Genomic DNA, 17,689 nt, shown 5'->3' on the forward strand with positions numbered 1-17,689 from the left:
AAGGGAAACACCACGGCCACCAAGCAGCGAGTGATACCTCAGCCTAGAGAGTGAGTATTTGAGTGTGGGTATTCTCACCTGAGATCCATACATCAGGACTTTGCAGCCGGTGTCCTGCGTAGGCCCGGCAACGAACTCATGGTGTCTGGCAGCTGAGATCCCATCCGCCGCGAGTTTGAGAGGGGCACAGACATTTGGACAAGAGAGGGAGAATTGGTGCGGCCATGGTGAGATAAATGGGCATCTGGAGATGAGGAGCGTCCTGGGAGGGAAGGACTCCACAGATGTTCTGGGAGAGTAGGGGCGATTGAACCAGTGGATGAGGATTCAGAGACAGGAGAAGGGATAGAGATCTGAGAGGTGAGTAACTGAACACCATCAAACAACAGTAACACCTGTTTCTGCCTGAAATACACAATGCCCTTAAATCGCTGTGAGGGGCAACTTTGAAATTGACTGTAATGCAAACAGATAATGATGAGCGCTTTTCTCCGACTTAAGCGATTGCATGTTTTAAATGTAGGCGTCTTAAGCAGTGGGGACTGTAAATACAATAGAATTAAGCCATTTTTAGTGGAAATTAGGTAGGAGACATTAACAATATTATGGCTATTGCAACCATCTAGGAGGCTGGACAAACCAGCATTGGTTCCATCACCAGGACAGTGCTGTGGTGTGGTGAATGTACAGTTTATCAACTTGTAGCATGCAGGGCTTAATACCAAGATATATAGTAACCATACAAACATTTAAACTTCAACAGATGTGTATGATCTGTTATGTATACCCTGTTTGTAGCTTAAAACGTGAAACTCTTTCTATGCATCAGTTCCTATCTTGTTGCCCATAGTAAAAAAGAACTTGCATTTATATAGCGCTTTTCACAACCTCAGGATGTCCCAAAGTGCTTTATAGCCAAAGAAATACTTTTGAAGTGTAGTTACTGTTGTAATGTAGAAAATGCAGCGGCCAATTTTTGCACAGCAAGCTCCCGCAAACAGCAATGAAATACACGACCAGATAATTTGTTTTAGATGTTGGTTGGGGGATAAATGTTGGCCAGGACATCAGGAGAACTTCACTGCTGTTTTTAGAGTAATGCCATGAGATTTTTTACAACCACCTGAGAGGTCAGATGGGGGCTCAGTTTTATGTCTCATCTGAAAGCCAGCACCTCTGACCGTGCAGCATTCCCTCAGTGCTGCATTGAAGTGTCAGCCTGGATTATGTGCTTAAGGAGGGGGATTTGAACCCGCAACCTTCTGACTCAGAAGTGAGAGTGCCACTCACTGAGCCAAGGTTGACACCTATTATCCCATTATTTGTTTCTTTCTGTGGAAGAAGCATATTCTCAGAATGCATTGGGGCAGAGGACAAAGCTTCATTCATCCATCCTGATTTAACCATTTACTCTCTTGTCTCACAGAGTGGAGGTATGGCTGAAAAGCCGCTTGATCCTGGTTGTGTATCAATCGCTTTAGAAGATGCTGTGTGCAATGGAGGGTCTCAGGATGCACCTCTCCTCACCACACACCTCAAGAAGGTGGAAAACCATATCACAGAGGCACAGAGATTCTCCCACCTGCCCAAGCGACCAGCGGTGGACATAGAGTTCAACGACCTCTCCTATTCTGTGAGGGAGGGATCTTGCTGGAAGAAAAGAGGTAGGAGAAGATTTTTGTTTTGCTTCTTCATTCCTTTGTAACAAGTAGGTAACACTTTGACGATTCAATTAGGTTCATCCAAAGAGAACAAAGGTGCTATACTGCTTAACTGTACAATTCAACATAATCCATTATTAATCCTCAGTCTATAATGGATTGTTTTTCAGTGCAGAGCATCTTGAGACTGATAGTCAGAAGGAGAAGATCCAGCCAGACCAACTTCTGTAACTTTTTTGAGGAAGTGTTAACCCCAGTGGACTGTGGGAAGGCTTGCACGAAAGGCTTTTATTGTAAACTCACAGCGTTAGAGATTTAGAATAAATCCCAGGAATGGATAAGAAATTGGATGAAGGGTAGAAAACAAAAAGTACCCATTAAAGGAATTTTGATAGAATGGGGGGAGTGGGAGAAGTATTGAGGTCCCCAGGGGTCAGTAATGGGACCATTGTTGTTTCTAATTTACATAAATGACTTGGATTGAGAAACTTGGTCAAATTTGCAGATGACACCAAACCAGGAAGGACAGTGGACTCAGGAAGCAGTTCAGAAAGTACAGAATGAGTTGGATACAATATGTAAGTGGGCAGGAAAATGGCAGATGAAATTTAACGCCGACAAATGTAAAGTACTGCATGAAGGAAGGAAAAATAAGCAACACTCACTCCATGAATGGTATTGAAATAGCTGCAGGTGAAGCCAAGAGAGGCCTAGGATTCTTAGTAGACTGCTCAACATGTCCAACAAAGCTAATAGAATATTGAACTACATAAATAAAACAACAACAACCTGCATTTATAGCACGCCTTTAATGTAGTGAAACGTCCCAAGGCACATCACAGGAGCGTTATCAAACAAAATTGACACTGAGCCACAAAAGAAGACATTAGGACAGGTGACCAAAAGCTTGGTCAAAGAGAGAGGTTTTCTGGAGCATCTTAAAGGAGGAGAGAGAGGTGGAGAGGTTTAGGGAGGGAATTCCAGAGCTTAGGGCCTAGACGACTGAAGGCACGGCCACCAGTGGTGGAGCAATGACAATTGGGGATGGGCAGGAGTCCGGAATTGGAGGAGTGCAGAGATCTTGGAGGGTTGTTAGGGCTGGAGGAGGTTACAGAGATAGGGAGCTTACAGATACAGTAGAATATAAGTCGGATGAAGTTGTAACTAAACCGTACAGTGCTCTGGTTAAACTACAACTGGAGTACTGCATCCAGTTCTGGTCACTGAGTCACTCAAGCGCTGGAGGCAGTGCAGAAAAGAGTCAGAAGGCTGATCCATAGTGTCCAAAGTCTGAGTAATGAGGAAAGACTGGAGACACTCAGAAAGGAGGCTTCTAAGAGGTGATCTTATAAAGTATATATAAAGAAAAGAAATAAAGAATTTGCACTTATATAGTGCCTTTATGACCTTAGGATGCCCCAAAGCGCTTTTCAGCCAATGAAATACTTTTGAAGTTTAGTCACTGTTGTAATGTAGGAAATGCAGCAGCCAATTTGCGCACAGCAAGATTCCACAAACAGCAATGTGATAAATGACCAGATAATCTGTTTTTAGTGATGTTGGTTGAGGGATAAATATTGGCCAGGACACCGGGAAGAACTCCCCTCCTCTTCTTCGAATAGTGCCATGGGATCTTTTACATCCACCTCAGAGGGCAGACAGGACCACGGTTTAACGTCTCATCCGAAAGACGGTACCTCCGACAGTGCAGATATAAGATAATTAAGGGAATGAAAAATAAACCTGGAATATTGCTTTTGGTTAAATAGCGAGAGTGGAATAAGGGGGACATAGATTGAAGTTAGTAAAAGGTTAATTCAGGACAGATATCAGGAGATACTTCTGTAAACAAAAAGTAATCAACACATGAAATAGACTTCCAGGAAGAATAGTGGAGACAAAACATTGGAATCTTTGTAGAAACAATTGGATGTTGCAATGCAGAAACTTTAGGATCTTTCTAGGTGGACAAACTAAAATATGCCAACATGACTATTTTGTGACCTGGTACCTGATGTCTTCTTGCAATGAGATTTTCACACAGAGTATTGGCCTTGTGTTATCCTTCGACCTTTACAGAGATGGTGACTTTATAGACCTCCAGTCCAGTGGCATTGTCTGATGAAGCTTTTTTCTCACAGAGTGAAAAAGTTCAGAAGCTTCCCACTGTGAGTAAACAATGAAAGCTTGTGACTGCTGATTTGAATATGCAAGTATACACAGGCTTGTGTTGGTTTAGTGTGCACTCCAAGTTCCTGAGGGGCTATTAAGTGATTCTACCATTGGAGTATTCTGTGGGCTGACAGCCAGTGAGTGAGCTGGTGTCTCCGATACTCGCTGTAGAGTAGAAACGAGTAACCAAACTCAGCAGTTTCATGCCGTTGTAACTTGTAATTGGAACTTTTTTTGATTCTGCACAACCGGCACAAATTTGTATTGATCTCCAGTGTAAAATAATGTTGCAGTTGTAAGGGAAAAGTATTGAAAATTCTAGTGGTTTGAAATTCAGACGCTTTCACAGGGCTAATGGCTCATTACTGACCTTAGACCTGCAACTTTTTCACTAACACAGCCTGAAATAATTGAGAATTGGATGAGAGAATCCATGGGTCGTTCTGTCAAGGTCTATCCGTTTCTGAGGAGGGATAAAATAGGCATTTATTTTAAGCCCATCTCTGAGTGTTTTTGCTGCTGCTCAATCACAATATCTTAGAAAAGGGAACAAAATAGATAAAACAAACACATGAGAGTTGAGGAACACGGTGGAACAATTTGGGTTGTTGACCGGAGGTCACCGGTTATGGTTATTGGCTTAGTACAATGAGGAGAAGAGTCAATTCTCTCTTAACTCTCAATTCTCTTTATTCATGTCGTCAGATCGTATACATATAGCTTATACGTCTGGTTAGATATACCCATGCAGTTTGCACCAGGTTATACAATTTTATACCCAGACTAGGATCTAAACGCACACCCACTAGGTTTCTCTGACACTCCCTGAGTGGTCACAGAATATAAAGGTTAATACCCGAAAAGGAGAGCTGACGCTGGCCAGGCGTTCCGTTCTCTCTCTCTCGACGTCGTCTCTACGTCCCTGACGTAGGTTCTTCCACTTCCGCGATGGTTGGTCTCTGGAGTCTTCGCTGGCTCCACGCCCGAGATTCTTCATTCTTATTCTGAATCTTATCTCTTCAAGCTGTGCTGTCTCTCTCTCCCGTTGGTTTAGGCTTGCTCGCCTAGTCCGTGTCTTCTCCTCATTGGCTCTGTCCCAAGGACTTAGGTAGCATTACCTCATTACTCCTTTTCTAAATAAGGACTTGTGTCTTATCACATCTCCTTTGTCTTTCACAAAACTTAACTAATTCAAACCAGTTCCAGCCAGCTCAGGCCAGCGACTGAACTCAGGTTACTTCAGTTCAAAAGTTGCTTTTGCCTGTGTGTCAGCAGTTTGGAATAAACTCAGTAGTTTCTGCATGCCCTGGCCAACAGGGTTCTCTCCCAATGCTTCTAATTTATATTCACAGCGCAAACGGTAGTTTCTATAAGCAGAAGCAGTCTTTTATGAATGGAAACCTGCACTGGTGTGTGTTGCGACTGGGATAACATGCCACAAGGCTAAGTACCCCTTTTACCACATGATCACACACCTGAGACCATGAGCATTGCCCACCACATTCTCATGTCCCTCCAAAAGTCGGTAAATGTCATGCTGTCAGATTGTTCCATTCAGGCTAAAATCAGTAGTTCAGTTTATTTACAGATAATGTAATTGCACAGAACCAAGCGACCTTCAGTGTCTCTGTTTCATTGGTTTTGGAACCATTTATGCATCGTGTAAGTTAAGTATTGTACTGTTAGTCTCCTACCTGCTTTTTAAAAATCGTTCTTTGGGATGTGGGCATTCCTTGGGTCAGAAGTTTTTCTGAAAAGTTCTAAATCTAACCTTCTACCTAGTTGGCTGGCTCCTATAAGAATGAGTAAAGAGTTCACACAAAGCTGTCTTCCTTTAATGTGATGAGTAATATTCTCAGGTCTCTGACTGTCCTGCTTCCACATAAGGCCTGCTACCCAAAATTATTAATCCCATTGTAACCTTTACACTTTGGGGCAGATTTTAAAGGGGCATTTTCTTCACAAAAAAAAAAGTGATTGGCAAATTTTTTTTTCATTTGAGGCATAAAGCGTCATGTGTCAAATAGTTTTTCTCCTAACATCACAGGACACAATGATGTGTTTTGACTCGGTTAATTTTGTTATATCGTGAGTCTGCATAGAAACCAGAGAAGGTTAACCAACTCCTTTTTCATGAAGCAGCTTTGCCAACATTCAGGATTTTGTTAATGGTTCACTAATTTTATACTGTTGTTCTTAATGTGTGTGAATTCATCAGGCTACAAAAGAGAGAGAGAGAGAAATTTTCTTTCCCCTTTTTAACCTCGTAATCCTGGTGCATTCCAGATCAAAACAACTCGCTGCGTTTTTAAAAAAAATCCTCCTCCCCTCTGGTTCTATTGCCATTTATCTTAAATCTGTGTCCACTTGTTACCGACCCATCCACCAGTGGAAACAGTTTCTCTCTCTCTACTCTATCAAAACCCTTCATAATTTTGAACACCTCTATTGAATCTCTCCTTAACCTTCTCTGCTCTAAGGAGAACAACCCCAGCTTCTCCAGTCTCTCCACATAACTGAAGTAAGTGAACCAGTGTATTCTTTACTGAGCCATTTATAATTGGTACTTTTATATAAGGAACTACCCAATGTCTTGTGGCATTGCACACAGGGAGCCAAGACCATGTGTGGTCTTTATTTGAAGCAGGGTAACAGGATGGAGGATAATTAGATTGGGAGTACAGATGTAATTCAGTCCACGTTTTAAAGTCATATATTCTGTCCTTATTTTTGTATAATAGTTTGAATTCGTATTATTATGTATAGCTAAATAGGAAAATGTCAGAAGCAGAAATGTAGAGTTTATTGGAGTCGAGGAGTTTCTTCGCATTACTGACTGAGGAACTAGGAGACGCCCAACTGAGCACTACAGCACAGCCACTGGCAGGAGGGTGTAACTACAGTATATTAAATTTATTTGGGCATTTTCTCTCTCTTTTTCTCTCTCCTTTTCTCTTTCTTTCTCTCAATCTCCCATTTACCCGGTGGTTCCAACCGGGATGGGGGTGGGGGTGAGGTAGGGTGGTGGTGCTGTCAGTATGAAGTACAGATTCTCTTGTGTATTGCACAGCAATTCGTTCCCAGCCCGCTCCCCCCCCCCTTTTTAAAATGATTGGTCATTAATCCACAAGCTCTCCGCAGAGCTCGGTATTAGGCTGCTTGAGGAAATGTGAAGCAGGGTGTGCTGGTACAGCTTGTCCTCTGACTGTCATTGAGCACTGCTCTCCTTGCAGACTGAGTGGGAGCTGTCCATTTTAGTTTAAAAGCAGTTGTCACACAGCGTTGCAGTGATATCTAATCAAATTTACTTGGAATCTCCTCCTGATGTGCAGTAGTGCATGCACCTAGAGATAATGCAAGACCGTTAATGCTCTGTGATGACATCATCCCATTGGTCTATTGCCAACCCATTTTTAAAAAAAAATTTAATCTTCATCTCTGTGTAACAAATATAAAAATGAGCACTCTGCAGAAGGATCAAATACTAAATGCAGTGCCTGGTCCATAACTGAGTCATCCAAACTAAGAAAGCCCCAGCTTTCACCTCCAGTCTGTGCTAGGATAGCAGATGGTGGTAGAGGAACTACAAGTGCTTTTCGCACCCTGGGAAGAGGAAAGAATTAGCCAGAGCTCCCATCCCTGTTGCTATCTAGTGACCACCCTCCCCCTGCGGGTAAGAATGTGCCTGTGCGCGCACAGATATCAAATGAGGGCGGGATCTGGCCTGGCTGCGATGCCTTCTGCAGTCAAATAGCTAACTGACACTCAATTGTCTAAAGAATGGTCACTAAGTCAAGATACTGGAAGGTGGCCAGCCCCCAGGGAATTGTACCCCAGCATGAACCAGCACCTTCAAAAGAGGAGAAAATTGCGTGGAGGAGTGGGGGTGAATGAGCATCAAAACTCCCATGACACATTCAGAATCAGAATTTCCTTTTGGACTCGCTTACATTTCGTAAACTAGTCACAGGATTTATGAATCCACAGCCAAATTGTATTTTCAGTTTATCAGCACACAGTGGTCGTCGCTGCTTTCCCACAGTCATTGCTTAAGTCACAAGCCCTGTGCCAATGCATTAATTTACTGCCCATTTACATTTTTCTAGCACCAGTCCTCTCCCTACCTCACACCCGCCACCTCATCATCTTTCCAAAGGATCTCTGGCCCTTACAGTCTCAGCCATTGGCAGCTGGTGACCACTTGCCTCCCCCTGGTCACAGCGATATGCAAAACCGGGTGTTCGTTCTGTACTCGATGAGGCATTTTTTCCGTACAATTGTTTTTTTAATATATTTTAATATTTTCTCTGCTTTCTGGGCCTTGCTATGTCACAACCAAGAGGGAAACTAGACAACATGCTCCAGCAGTCCTGCAAATGTCACTGTCCAAACTCATTTAGTATTACGGAAGGCCAATCTTAAGGCACCTGGTATAGAGAGAGTTGCGGCGGGGGGAAGGGGCAGGTGGAGAGGTCGGCAAATAAATTGGGAACAGATTATGGTGTTCGGAATTCAAATGTAAATCATCTCCTATTTAGCCTCATAAATCTTGCACTGTATCTATGATGTAGATATAAAAATCTAACGTGCAGGCGTCACATCTCAAAGTATCACACTTGAAAGTGTTTGTCACACCTTTTGCCTGAAGGGCTGAAATGGCAAATTCGTAAAATAACAACAAATCACAACTAAATGGATAGAGAAGCTGTCAATGAACAAGTAGCATCTTAAAAAAAAAAGCATTAAAAAAAGAGGATCACCAACAACAATTGACTACAGGATGTGCCCATTTGCAGCAATTAGACCTTGTGGCCGCAAGGGAATAGACCATCTTATACACAGTTCCACTTTTAACATCAGAATGATAGATAAGGGTATCAAGGGATACGGAGCTAAGGAGGGTAAATGGAGTTGAGGTACAGATCAGCCAAATTGAATGGTGGAGTAGGCTCAAGGGGCTGAATGGCCTACTCCAATGATACATTATGCGTTACAAAATCTAAATGGAGTTAAGCTTAAGATGGGGTGGAAGGTGAGAAGAAAAAAAAATTGGTCATCTCCCAGAGTGGATAACTGCACAACCTGGTTTGCACTATGCCATACAGATCAGGAAAGGCCCAGACCTCTGCTGGGGTAACTGACCCCATCCAGGGTGGCAGTATTGATACTACCACATGCCACAGAACCACAGGGCTGGGTAGGGGAGAAAAAACAGCTAGCGTTTGTAATCCAGTGATTCAGGCTGGAAGGTGTGGGTGTGTGGAAATTGGGATGAGGTCAAGATCAGGATTAACGGCAATGACCCCACTTGCCATGTTGGAAAGCTTGCCAACACTTTCTATACCATACATGTAGAATGGCAATTTCGGTGAGATATCAGAGGGTTGCCAATAGCTTTGGAACTAAACCTCAGTATAAATTAGTCTCTTAAAGAAAGAACTTTCATTTATATAGGGGGTTGTTCTCCTTGCAACAGAGACAGTTGCGAAGAGATTTGATTGAGGTATTCAAAATCATGACTGGTCTAGACAGAGTAGATAGAGAGAAACTGTTCCCATTGGTGGAAGGGTCAAGGACCAGAGGACATAGATTTAAGGTGATTGGCAAAAGAACCAAAGATGACACGAGGAAAAACTTTTTTACACAGCGAGTGGTTAGGATCTGGAATGCACTGCCTGAGGGGGTGGTGGAGGCAGATTCAATCGTGGCCTTCAAAAGAGAGCTGGATAAGTACTTGAAAGGAAAAAATGTTCAGGGCTACGGGGAAAGGGCGGGGGAGTGGGACTAGCAGGATTGCTCTTGATTAGAGCCGGCGTGGGCTTAATGGGCCGAATGGCCTCCTTCCATGCTGTAACCTTTCTATGATTCTATAGCGTCTTTCACAACCTCAGGACATCCCAACATGTGTCACAGCCAGTCTGGTCACTGTTATGATGTAGGAAAACATGGTAGTCAATTTGCATGCAGCAAGGTCCGACAAACAGGAATGAGATAAATGATCAGATAATCTATTTCAGTAATGTTAGTTGAGAAATAAACATTGTCCAGGACTCTGGGGAAAGCTCTCCTTCTCTTAGAATAGTGCCACGGGATCATTTACAGATTTGGGGCCTTGGTTTTACATTTCACCTGAAATACAGGACTTCCCACAATCTTCTGACTCTGAGGGGATACCACCAAGTGAAGGCAGACACCTTAAAAAGAAAGCAAGGGAGCAAACTGGAGAGCTAAAGGGAGAGGTAGAACCTACCTTTACTCAGTATTCACATGGAGCCTGAAAAGAGTAATATCAAGTGAGGCTGTCAAAGTGAATGAGAATTAATGGGCCTGATGGGGGAACTGATTAAGACTGAGGTGTGACCAGTTTGAACAAAATAAATAGAAACCATAAAGAGACTAAGAGGCAAGATTTCTGGAAATTGGCTTGTGAAGAATTTTGTTTCCTTAAATCTCATTCTTAACCTTGTATTTAATTTGATTGGATGGAGCCCAACAACGAAAGAAGAATGACTTGGACCCATTAGTCAGACTGTTCAGTTCTCAAAGTTTTTATTATTGTGCATTACCTAAAAGCTGTATGGATTTTTATGACCATTTGTGAAATTTGATCCATTTGCTTTGTTGGATGGGAAGTGGAGCCTTGCGATTTGAATGCAAATTGAAGTTTGACTTGGTTATCTCAGCAGTCATTATTGCCAATCCCTGCCTCTTGTTGGTTTAGGATTGAACAGCATGGTAATGAATCCATGTAATACCATGGTTATGTTACATAATAATACATAGAAAAAGAAACGGTCACACGGGCCATTGTAGCTGCTCTTTCCAAAGGATCAGGTACAGTTTCCACTGTGATGAACTTGACCCGTTTTAAATAATCTCCTCAGAGAAGCAAATGATCACAAGTAAAACTTCCAAGAGAAAAATGTAGGAATCTCCTGACCACTGAACATAATCGAGTGGCCATGCAGATTACCAATCTGGTTTTACAGTTTACATTATTCAACCCGAAGAGTCGAATTCCACAGATGATACTGTCATAGCCCCAGAATATTACATGTATTTGATCATTTTTGCCTATGCTTATCCGTCATAGCCTTCAGTTCATTTTGTAACCAGATGTTTACCCAATTACTGATTGAATCTTGGGTGAAGTTAACAGGTTGAATTCCTCATCTCAATTCATACTAGTATAAGAGCCACTGTTGAAGGTTAGTTGGAGGCGTCAGTGTGGAGACTTGAAGTCACCGGCACTGACATCGACAATCGTCAGAGCAGTAAGTTGGTTTGAAACGTCCAAGACCTGCAGCAGGATGGACACTGTAGAGTTTGGACTGGTGACCAGGATGAGTCCCCGCCCCCGCCCCCGCCCCCACGCACCGCCCCCACCCCCACCCCAGACATGGTAAATCAGAGAAGGCTCCATCAAAGGTTAGCCTCCATTTGTTTTGGCCCCAAAGTACTAAAGTTGTAACATTGCAGTTTTATCAAACACCATCACTTCAAAGAGATGTTGTAGGCCAGAAGAGAACTTTGCCCTTACATTTATTTGAGTGCGGTTGGGGATATCTGGTTAGCTTAAAGTAGAAATACATTTTGGTGGGGCCCACTAGGCTACAGGAGAATCTAATAAAGACCTTAAAGTCTGAGGTCTGCATGGCTTTATGTATCTTCTGGTGTCTACTAATGTACAATACATATGACCCAAAACTCAATGGTGGGAAACTATTTTGGAACAATATTTGACATTTCCAAGCATTTGAGACCTTGTAAATGGAAAATGTTGAAATGAAGACCATTGAAAGTTGCTATGTATCAAACCTGGTGAAAGCCATCAAGTTCTGGATTTGGACCCACCTCTCTCATTTGTGTAAGTAGAGTTACTGTTCAAAGGGTTAACATTATCCAGAAACTTGAGAGTTTATGAAGAAGCTTGCAGGTTGGTAGGGTTGAGCATGAATTGGATTTTTCAGCCTGGAAAGAAGAGTTGAGCTTATTGAGGTACATGAGATTGTTAAGGAGAAGGGTACTTTTAGGACAGTTATCAGGAAACTCTCCTTCACAGACACAGTGATCAACACATGGAAGACACTTGCAGATAGAACAATGGAGGCAAAAACCCTGTAATCATTTAAGAAACAACAGGATGCTGCAGCGGAGGGAGGGAAGTGGGAGGGGGAGGGAGAGGGGGATGGTAATTGGATCTTTATGGATGGCTGAATCAAATAGGCCCAAATGACCTTTCTCAACCATATTATCTTGTGTAAACAATTTTACAACACCAAGTTACAGTCCAACAAATTTATTTTAAATTCCACAAGCTTTCGGAGGCTTCCTCCTTCGTCAGGTGAACGGTGTGGTTAATATGACCTGCCATTGATGGGATAGCTCTGAATATAATTACAATCACAGCAAGGTGTGAACAGGAAAGGGATGAGGTGGGATACTGTCAGATCACAGTGAGACCTGCTTGATGCTGCTGCGCTTGAGATTGGGTCACTGCAATTATTATTTATAGTACATCATGCTTGTTTCGGCATTTCCTGTGCCAGTGTTGATGATTCGTACTTTTCATTTTAGCATGATTTTTTTTTCCCGTCCCTCCTTTGGAGTAGGGCCAAGTACATATTGGAACTCTTTCAAATTACATGCAGGTGAGGTATTAATTTAATTTATATGAGTCAACTACTGACATAGCGATACACAGACAGACTGGAGTACTGCAGGAAGGAACCCTTTCAGCCTCATCCAAACTGAAGCTGATCTCTGCCCAGGGCAACATTTGGGGCAATGAAAAATTGGCCCAAGCATCCATGGGCTGAAGAATGGAAAAACCAACCAGGATTCTCGCTCCTGATCACTTTATGGTGGCACGTGCTGGAAGGTGCCCTCGTATCAAGCAAGGACATGATCAGCCGTGATGCCCTTCACAGTTGATTGGCGCTCACTGTGTAGGCTTACATATGAAGAATAGAGCATTTGGGGGAGGTACCAGAGGGCAGGTGGCATGTGCGGCAAGATTTGGTGCCTTCAATAGAAGAAGGAAGCAACTGAAAGAATCCTGGGTCTTGAGCATTGCATTGTGAATTTTGGTCCAAAGACCATCAGCCCAACAGCGCCCCAGCATGCAATTTCTAACCTGCCTGTAACTATTTGTGGTCAAATGCTGATTCAGATTTTCTGATCATTAGTGTATCTGATTAGCATTACAGGCTCTTCTTTAACCTTGAAAGATGTAAGCTTTTAAAAGGTTCATTGTCCACAGCATTTTCTGGCCTGGCACAGCCCAGGAGTTTCTGCTTCCAAATGAGCCATCCTGCCTCAGCCAATACAATGAAAAGCAAACCTGGTCATTGGTTTTTGTGGAACACAATATGGCTGCCGAATTTTTCTCTATAACAACAGCCATGGCAATCAAAAGTAATTAAGTGTGAAAAGACGCCATATAAGAAAGTATTGCTATTTTTTATGATTAAACTTGTCTACCTTGATGAGATCAAAAAGGTTGTTGAGAACTCAAGGGATCTCTCGCTAATAGGATAAGTTGGCCTTGTGCCAGTTTGTAGTTAGGTCCCAGGGCTTGCTGTGCCAGTGAGTTATTTATATCACTTCACTGTTACTGTTTGATGAGGTCAGAGCAACTCATTCGATTACCGAGAACAATAAAGACTTGCATTCATATAGCGCCTTTCACGACCTCAGGACGTCCTAAAGCGCTTTACAGCCAATGAAGTACCTTTGAAGTGGATTCACTGTTGTAATGTAGGAAATGCGGCAGCCAATTTGCGCACAGCAAGGTCCCACAAACAGCAACATGATAATGACCAGATCATCTGTTTTTTTTTAAGGTGTTTTCATCCTGTCCAACATCTAGCCTTCTCCATCCTGATTGGTACAAGACCAGGTATTGTCCAGGATGAGAAGCAGATTGCACTAACGACTGCGAGAAGGAGAAAATTGTAAAACGAAACATAGCGGAAAATTGATTTCTTTCTCAAATTGTTCTTTTGGATTGAAAAGGGAATCTGGCAGTTCAGTTTCATTACTCAATTGGAGGCCTGTACTTTTAGGCAGCAAGTATTGAGGTGGATTTTGATTGTCTTCGCCTGGTATTAATGGGGCAATAATGGCCTCAAAATGGAGTCGGTAGTCTCACTGCCCCGTTAACACTGGCGATGTGACCAGCTCCATTTTAAAAGGGGCATATCGCCAGGTGTGCAAAGCGCCCACCTGTTTCAGGCGATAGGCCCTTTTTTAAAATGGAAATTTGGGTCCTATGACATAAAGTGCAGGCTCTGACCAATTCCACGGGTGATTGAAAAGAAAAGGCACGCCAAAGATAAGCGTTGAGTTATTTCTGTGGGCCATAGAGGAGCAGAAGCACTCCTCCGGGCCCCACAAAAATAATCTGGGCTGCTGCCACCCCAGGAGCCCCGCCCTCCACGAGCGCCCGCCCGCCCCCCCCCCCACCAGGCCCGTCTGCAACGTACCTTGATGGCGGCCGCACTAGCCCAATTTTGAGGCCTCAATCCAGCGAGCTGCTCCGGGACGCTTATTTGATGCCCCTGCAGCTCGCCTGCCAGATATATATGAGGCTGGGGTCTCAAAATCGCAGGTGCCCTCTTTGCTGCCAGAATGGGCGGCCGACCAGCCCACTACCCCAGTCGGTCACCCATAAGTCAAAATAGACCCTGTTGAGTTTAAAAGTAAGAGAAGGCAACAGGAAGGGTCATCAGCAAACATTGCACAGAAGAGACAAAAGAAGTGACTTTTCCTGAAATCTGGAACCAACGTTAAGAGGGAATCCAATCCCTTAAAGTAACTATTTGTGTGAGAGCAGAAGAAAAGGTCTCTGGTTGCATGCGTTTAATGGCAATTCTGTGTCTCTCACACAGCAGCAGAGTGGTATAGTTGTACGATAACAAACCAGTGACCTTATTTTGTCTACCTGATTAATTTTATTGAAGACACAGATATTGCATGTGGTCAGGGCCAGGAGGCGGATGTGTTGCTTCTGCTAAGCCCACAAGGTTATTTTGACAGAAATTGCACAACAGAATCCACAACCAATGAAAGCTATTTGGGTCATTGCTGGTGAATAACTTCCCTTGCAGATGCTTGTAATGATCTATAGTAACCTCGCTGCAGATAAACCTTAATTGAGGTAATCGGCTCATGTGTATTGAGCACTGCAGTAAAACAAAGAAAGAGGGGAATTGGAATTGTGTAGGTGTCAGTAAATCAAATAAAGGTGTTAATGATGATTGATGATTATTACATTGGAAACTGAACCTCAGTTGAGGTTAACGTGAAGAGCTTACAATATATCGTAAGGTTTAGAATAGCTATGGAAAAGGACACGGACCATTCTAAAGTAAAAATACTCCATTGGAGGAGGGCTAATTTCAATGGGTTGAGAACAGATCTAGCCCGGGGAAATTGGAATCAAAGAATGGCAGGCAAAACTGTAATTCAACAGTGGGCAGCTTTTTAGGAGGAGTTCGGGTACAGTCTAGGCACATTCCCACAAGGCAGAAAGGTAGGGCAACTAAAGCCAGAGCTCCCTGGATGACAAAAGAGATGGTGAGTAAGATGAAATGGAAGAAAAAAGGGCGTATGAGAGATGTCAGATTGATAACACAAGTGAGACCCAGGCAGAATATAGAAAGTTCTGAGGGGAAGTGAAAAAAGGAAATAAGAGGGGCAAAGAGAAAGTATGAGAATAGACTGGCGGCCAACATAAAAGGGAATCCAAAAATCTTCTACAGGCATGTAAAAAGTAAGAGGAGGGGAGGGGCCGATTAGGGACCTTAAAGGAGATCTACTCATGGAGGCAGTGGGGATGGCTGAGGTACTAAATGAATACTTTGCATCTGTCTTTACCAAGGAAGAAGATGGTGCCAGAGTCTCAGTAAAGGAAGATATAGTTGAGATACTGGATGGGCTAAAAATTAATAAAGAAGAGGTACTAGAAAGGATAGCTGTACTTAAAGTAGATAAGTCACCCGGCCTGGATGGGATGCATCCTAGGTTGCTGAGGGAAGTAAGGGTAGAAATTGTGGAGGTACTGTCCATAATCTTCCAAACATCTATAGATACAGGGGGTGGTGCCAGAGGATTGGAGAATTGCAAATATTGCACCCTTGTTCAAAAAAGGGTGTAAGGATAAACCCAGCAACTATAGACCAGTCAGTTTAACCTCAGTGGTGGAGAAACTTTCAGAAACGATAATCCGGGACAGAATTAAGTCATTTGGACGAGTGTGGATTGATGAGGGAAAGCCAGCACGGATTTGTTAAAGGCAAATTGTGTTTAACTAACCTGATTGAGTTTTTTGATGAGGTAACAGAGAGGGTAGATGAGGGCAATGCAGTTGATGTGGTGTATATGGACTTTCAAAAGACGTTTGATAAAGTGCCGCATGGTAGGCTTATCATCAAGATTGTGGCCCATTGACTAAAGGGGGCAGTAGCAACATGGATACAGAATTGGCTAAGGGACAGGAAACAGAGAGTAGTGGCGAACGGTTGTTTTTTGGACTGGAGGGAGGTGCACAGTGGTGTTCCCCAGGGGTCAGTGCTGGGACCACTGCTTTTCTTAATGTATATTAATGACTTGGACTTGGGCGTACAGGACACAATTTCAAAATTTGCAGATGATACAAAATTTGGAAGGGTAGTAAACAGTGAGGAGGATAGTGATAGACTTCAAGAGGATATAGACAGGCTGGTGGCATGGGCGGACACGTGGCAGATGAAATTTAACACAGAAAAATGTGAAGTAATAATTTTGGTAGGAAGAACGAGGAGAGGCAATATAAACTAGAGGGCACAACTCTAAAAGGGGTACAGGAACAGAGAGATCTGGGGGATTATGTGCACAAATCGTTGATGGTGGCAGGTTGAGAAAGTGGTTTAAAAAAGCATATGGGATCCTGGGCTTTATAAATAGAGGCATAGGGGGTGATTTTAAACCCCAGGAACAGGTGTGTTGGGGGTGGGTGGGAGTTGAAAATAGTTGTTTTTTGGGTCGCGACCGCAACCCGGCTTTATTTCCGGGTTTAACGTCGGGGCGGAAAAGTCCAGGCTTCCCACTGGGAATGCAAAGTCTGAAAATTTTGCGGTTACCACCCAAAAAAACAACTATTTTCAACTCCCCACTTCTTGGGGTTTAAAATCACACCCATAGAGCACAAAGGTATGGAAGTCATGATGAACCTTTATAAAACACTGGTTCAGCCATAACTGGAGTATTGTGTCCAGTTCTGGGCACCGAACTTTAGGAAAGATGTGAAGGCCTTAGAAAGGATGCAGAAGAGATTTACTAGAATGATTCCAGGAATGAGGGACATTAGTTACGTGGATAGACTGGAGAAGCTGGGGTTGTTCTCCTTAGAACAGAGACGGTTGCGAGGAGATTTGATTGAAGTATTCAAAATCATGAAGGGTCTAGAGAGAGTAGATAGAGAGAAACTGTTCCTGTTGGCAGAAGGATCAAGAACCAGAGGACATAGATTTAAGGTGATTGGCAAAAGAACCAAAAGCAAAATGGGGAAAAACTTTTTTACACAGCGAGTGGTGAGGATCTGGAATGCACTGCCCGAGGGGGTGGTGGAGGCAGATTCAATCATGGCCTTCAAAAGGGAACTGGTTAAGTACTTGAAAGGAAAAAATTTGCAGGGCTACGAGGAAAGGGCGGGGGAGTGGGACTAGCTGGATTGCTCCTGCATCGAGCCGGTGTGGACTCGATGGGCTGAATGGCCTCCTTCCATGCTGTAACCTTTCTATGATTCTAGTTATGTCCACAAGGACTCGGGCAGTGAGAACACGAGTTTCAGGGTGTGTTTACACAAAACATTT

At 43.2% G+C, this 17,689-nt stretch overlaps 1 protein-coding gene across 2 annotated transcripts in view; it reads left to right on the forward strand.

The window, feature by feature from the left end:
- Positions 1 to 1,435: 1,435 nt before the first annotated feature.
- The window catches only part of abcg4a (ATP-binding cassette, sub-family G (WHITE), member 4a), a 58,899-nt gene continuing 42,645 nt past the window's right edge, over positions 1,436 to 17,689 (forward strand). For both annotated transcript variants that reach the window (XM_067970750.1, XM_067970749.1), the window contains exon 1: positions 1,436 to 1,664. In XM_067970750.1, coding sequence (XP_067826851.1) covers positions 1,436 to 1,664 — 229 coding nt within the window. The remainder of the gene's footprint in view (positions 1,665 to 17,689) is intronic.

The sequence above is a fragment of the Heptranchias perlo genome, chromosome 33 (genome assembly GCF_035084215.1).
Source record: "Heptranchias perlo isolate sHepPer1 chromosome 33, sHepPer1.hap1, whole genome shotgun sequence".
Classification (NCBI taxonomy): domain Eukaryota; kingdom Metazoa; phylum Chordata; class Chondrichthyes; order Hexanchiformes; family Hexanchidae; genus Heptranchias; species Heptranchias perlo.